The sequence below is a fragment of the Elephantulus edwardii genome, unplaced genomic scaffold (genome assembly GCF_000299155.1).
Source record: "Elephantulus edwardii isolate Elephantulus edwardi_28Jun2011 unplaced genomic scaffold, EleEdw1.0 scaffold00003, whole genome shotgun sequence".
NCBI classification, from domain to species: Eukaryota; Metazoa; Chordata; class Mammalia; order Macroscelidea; family Macroscelididae; genus Elephantulus; species Elephantulus edwardii.
The window spans coordinates 886,733-890,750 of record NW_006399753.1 but is presented as its reverse complement, the minus strand read 5'-3'; the positions used below and the strand labels follow the sequence as shown (position 1 = coordinate 890,750).

Here is a 4,018-nt window from a genome sequence, read left to right as displayed (position 1 = left end):
TCACCCTCCTTTGGGCCAGACCCCCACCTTCCTCTAAGCAGGACCCCCACCCTCCTCTAGGCAGGACCCCCACTCCCAGCCCAGGGACATGTACTCACTTCTCCAGGTAGATGGCAGACAGACTTCGGACCTGCTCCAATTTGCCCAGTGTCAGCTCCAACTCCGAACGCAGGGTAGGGGCAGCTGGCGAGGGCTCAGTCAAGGCCAGCACCTTCTCAGCCTCAGCAGAGAGCCGGGCAACCCCTTTGCCAAGTCCTTCCACCTCAGCCTGTGCTTTCTGAAGACAAAGGAGAGGGAGCCTATGACGACCACCCTCCTCAGGAGGAAGGACGATGGGACGGTCAACAGAGAGACTGACAGACGCGGTGGGAGGACACAGGCGAGAGGGAAGGAGTCAAGGAGAGGATGTGATAGAAATGGGGAGAGAAGTAGCAAATGGCGTTGGGACGTGAGGTCAAAGGTGGGCTGGGGCTGGGGGCGCCTGCCTGCTGCTCGGCCATGCGCTGGGCACACTCGCGGGCTGGCTCCTTGTCCAGCGGCAGCCGCAGGCGGTGCACAGTGCGCGTCTCGCAGGCCTCCAGCTGCAGCCGGATGTCCTTGAGCTCAGAGATGCAACGCTGGCATCGTGACTCTTCTTGTTCACCTGGAGAACACACAAAGGTCAGGCCAACAGCGCTCGGCCTCACACCCACCTATGCCCACCGGCTGCCCTGCATACCCTGCTCCAGGCTCTGCAGCAGCTGCTGGTAGTGGCGGCTGCAGGAGCCATACTCTCGCTCAGCCTGCAGCCTGTCCTCAGGCCCAAAGCCGCCGGCATCCTGGCTGTCCCTCAGGAAGGCCTGGTAGTGCAATTCAAGGCTGCGCAGGGCTTGGCGCTGCTCATCCGGCTTCAGGGTGCGGAACTGTGGACAGCAGGGGTGCTGAACGGGTAGTACAGCCCTACAGCCCCAGGGCCCCTCAGGGACAGGGTGGGCACAGGGGAGGGGAGGGATGGAGTGAGGACAGCGAGGGACAAGATGAGGTGGACAAGGCGCCCCCACACCACCGTACTGTGACCAGTGACCAGGACCGGATGAGCTGCACGTCTCGGCTGAGGCTCTGCCACGCCAACAGGCTCTTCAGATCCACATGCAGCTGGTGCCACCGTGCAACCAGATCCTGGTGCTGCGCTTCCAGCCTGGGGTCGGACATGGTCAGCAAGGTTCAGACACAGCGCCAACACCCAGCCCTCCCCACAGCTGGGACCCTAAGCACCCACCTGGCAACGGCCTCCTGGGCTTCCTGGTTGGGTGGCGGCACCAGGAAGCAGACGGAGGGCACTGCAGCTTTGCTTCCCGTGCTGCTGAGGACTTCCCAGTGCGCTGGCTGTGCAGGGCCCAGCAGCTGGCACTCATCCCCCTTGTGCACAGTCAGCTAGCGGCCAGACAACATAGCAGTGAGACCACAGTGCGCCCCTGCTCTGCCCCAGCAATGCCTGCTCCCCTCCCCTCCGCCGGCTCCCCTCCCCTCCGCCGGCTCCCCTCGCCTCCGCCTACTCCCCCTCACCTCCACCTGCTCCCCTCCACTCTGCCTGCTTTCACCCCTGCTTGCTCCCCCTCGCCTCCACCTGCTTTCACCTCTGCTTGCCTCCCCTAACCTCCACCTGTACCCCTCACCTCCACCTGCTTCCATCCCAACACCACCTGCTCCCCCTCACCTCCCCCTCACCTCCACCTGCTCCCCTCGCCTCCACCTGCTCCCCCTCACCTCCACCTGCTCCCCCTCGCCTCCACCTGCTTTCACCCCTGCTTGCTCCCCCTCGCCTCCACCTGCTCCCCTCACCTCCACCTGCTCCCCCTCGCCTCCACCTGCTTTCACCTCTGCTCACCCAGCGCCACCTGCTCCCACCCCTGCCCACTCTCTCTCACCTCCACCTGTTTGTAGTCACACACGGCCAGCAGTGGCAGACGGCCCCGCACTGGCTGGGTGGCACTGCGGGGCTTCAGCTGCACAATGGCCTTGGCCCTCTTGGCCAGGCCAGAGAGGTGAGCTTTGTACTCATGTAGCTGCTCCTTCTCGTCCTTGGAGAAAGGAGAGTCCTTTGTGTAGACACCCCAGTCTAGCTACTTCCTCACCCACCCCAAACAATAAGCAGGTACCCCGACACCCAGAGGGTCTAGGGGAGTTCTGTGTGCCCTCCTGGGCACTTAGACCCGGAACCTGGGGCCAGGGACAGTGGAGGGATCCACACTGGCCTGGGACCCAGTATCATTCTCTCATCTGGCCTCTTCTGAACAGGTGCTGGGACTGCAGCTCCTCACCAAAAACTGTCCAAGGCTGTCCAGAGACCACTGGGGAACCAACTACGTCTTCCCTTCTTTCCTGCCTGACTCCCAAACATGTGGACACCATCACTCACCACCCATTTCTGGGACTGTCAGCTCTGCTTGCCCCATCCCAGGTGCCTACCTCCCTCACCCCACACTCCCAGAGCACCCCAGCCCCTGCCCTGACCTACCCAAATACCACAAAGGCCTGACAAAGCAGCAGACTCCAGCCTCTGCCCCTCCTGCCATTGCCACCCAAAACCTGCCGTGTGTCCCCTCACTCCACCACCTCAACACCCCCAGTAGACCCTCACCTTCCCTAACAACTGTGTGGGCAGGACAGACAGCCAGGCCCCAGGCTGCCCTGCTCAGCGCTCCAAGAAAGTCTGCCCTTCCCCCTCACCTGCGCGTCCTGCAGCAGGTCCTCTAGGCGGGTCACCGTCACAGAGCGGTCACAGGTGTACTTCCTGCGCAGCGTCTCCTGCAGTTTCTGCAGCTGTTCTTCAGCTGCTCGAACATCTGAGAAGAACTGGGGCAGTGGGATGCGATCATGCTGGGTTCAGCATCAGCTCCCCAGTGCTGTCTCCAACACTGGCCCAGACGCTGCCCGGGTCAGGCCTGAGGCCTGTGACAGGACAGCAGGTTCTGAAACAGCTAGAACCAGGGAGTGGACGAGGGACATAGCTGGGCCCAGGGCTTGGGCTGCAGCTAGCTCCAGGACACAGTGCACGGTGGCTGGGTGGCCTCTCACCTGGAAGTAAGCTGTGTTCTCCTTCAAGTGCGCCTCAACGCAGCAACACAGCTGCAACATCCAGCTCCACTGAGTCTGCAGCGCCGCCTGGAAGGACTGCATGGTACACGCCCTCAGGACTCACCCACTTCCACAGAAACCCTGCCCTCAACCCCTACACACTCACTCCACCACAGCCCCGCCCACAAACGAGAAGCCACACCCACCCCATACGCCCCGCCCGAACATGGCACCATGGCCCCGCCCACAGACCAGAAGCCGCACCCACTTCTCTATAAGCCCCGCCCTAGACCTAACCACTTCACCGTGGCCCCGCCCACAGACCAGAAGCCGCACCCACTTCTCTATAAGCCCCGCCCTAGACCTAACCACTTCACTGAGGCCCCGCCCACAGATCAGAAGCCCCACCCATCATGACCGCAGCTCAAGCCACAACTCAGAAACCCCACTCACCCCTACCGAAGCCCCCAACCTCCGCAGCCCCCCACACTCACCTCCACAGTCGCCCGTGCAGGGTGGTCTTCCCGCAAGAGTCTGTCTCCCGTGTTCTGTGTTTCCTTGATTTTCTTTTCTTTCAGCTCCAGCTCACGCATCAAGGCCTGGCACAGAGACAGGACCTCAGATGATGGACCCTCGGCCGCATGGTCCAGGCGTGCTCCCCGGAGCAGAGCTCCCCAGTCTCACCGAGTAGCTTTCCTTTTTGGCGGCCATGTTGGCGTTGCGCTCGCTCCAGTCAAAGCCCACCTCCTCCTCCTCCTTCTCGCTCAGCCGCATCAGCTCCTTGGTGGCAGCGGCCACAAAGCCATGCAGGCTCTCCAGGGCCCGCAGCCGCGCCTTGGAGGAGTTCTGGAACAGGCGATGACCAGCAGGAGTCCCCCCGGTTCAGCTCCTCCTGCCCACTCCGCCCACCCACACTCGGCCCCTGTCCACCCCACACTCGGCCACTGTCCACCCCACACTC

General features: G+C 62.8%; 1 protein-coding gene across 1 annotated transcript in view; it reads right to left on the bottom strand.

The window, feature by feature from the left end:
• PLEC (plectin) overlaps positions 1-4,018 on the bottom strand; it is a 36,414-nt gene that overhangs the window by 13,976 nt on the left and 18,420 nt on the right. The window contains exons 16-25 of the mRNA XM_006879426.1: positions 3,742-3,903; positions 3,552-3,656; positions 3,058-3,153; positions 2,710-2,835; positions 1,908-2,060; positions 1,259-1,413; positions 1,051-1,177; positions 719-902; positions 486-643; positions 99-277 (exon numbers count right to left, since the gene is read on the bottom strand). Coding sequence (XP_006879488.1) covers positions 99-277; positions 486-643; positions 719-902; positions 1,051-1,177; positions 1,259-1,413; positions 1,908-2,060; positions 2,710-2,835; positions 3,058-3,153; positions 3,552-3,656; positions 3,742-3,903 — 1,445 coding nt within the window. The remainder of the gene's footprint in view (positions 1-98; positions 278-485; positions 644-718; positions 903-1,050; positions 1,178-1,258; positions 1,414-1,907; positions 2,061-2,709; positions 2,836-3,057; positions 3,154-3,551; positions 3,657-3,741; positions 3,904-4,018) is intronic.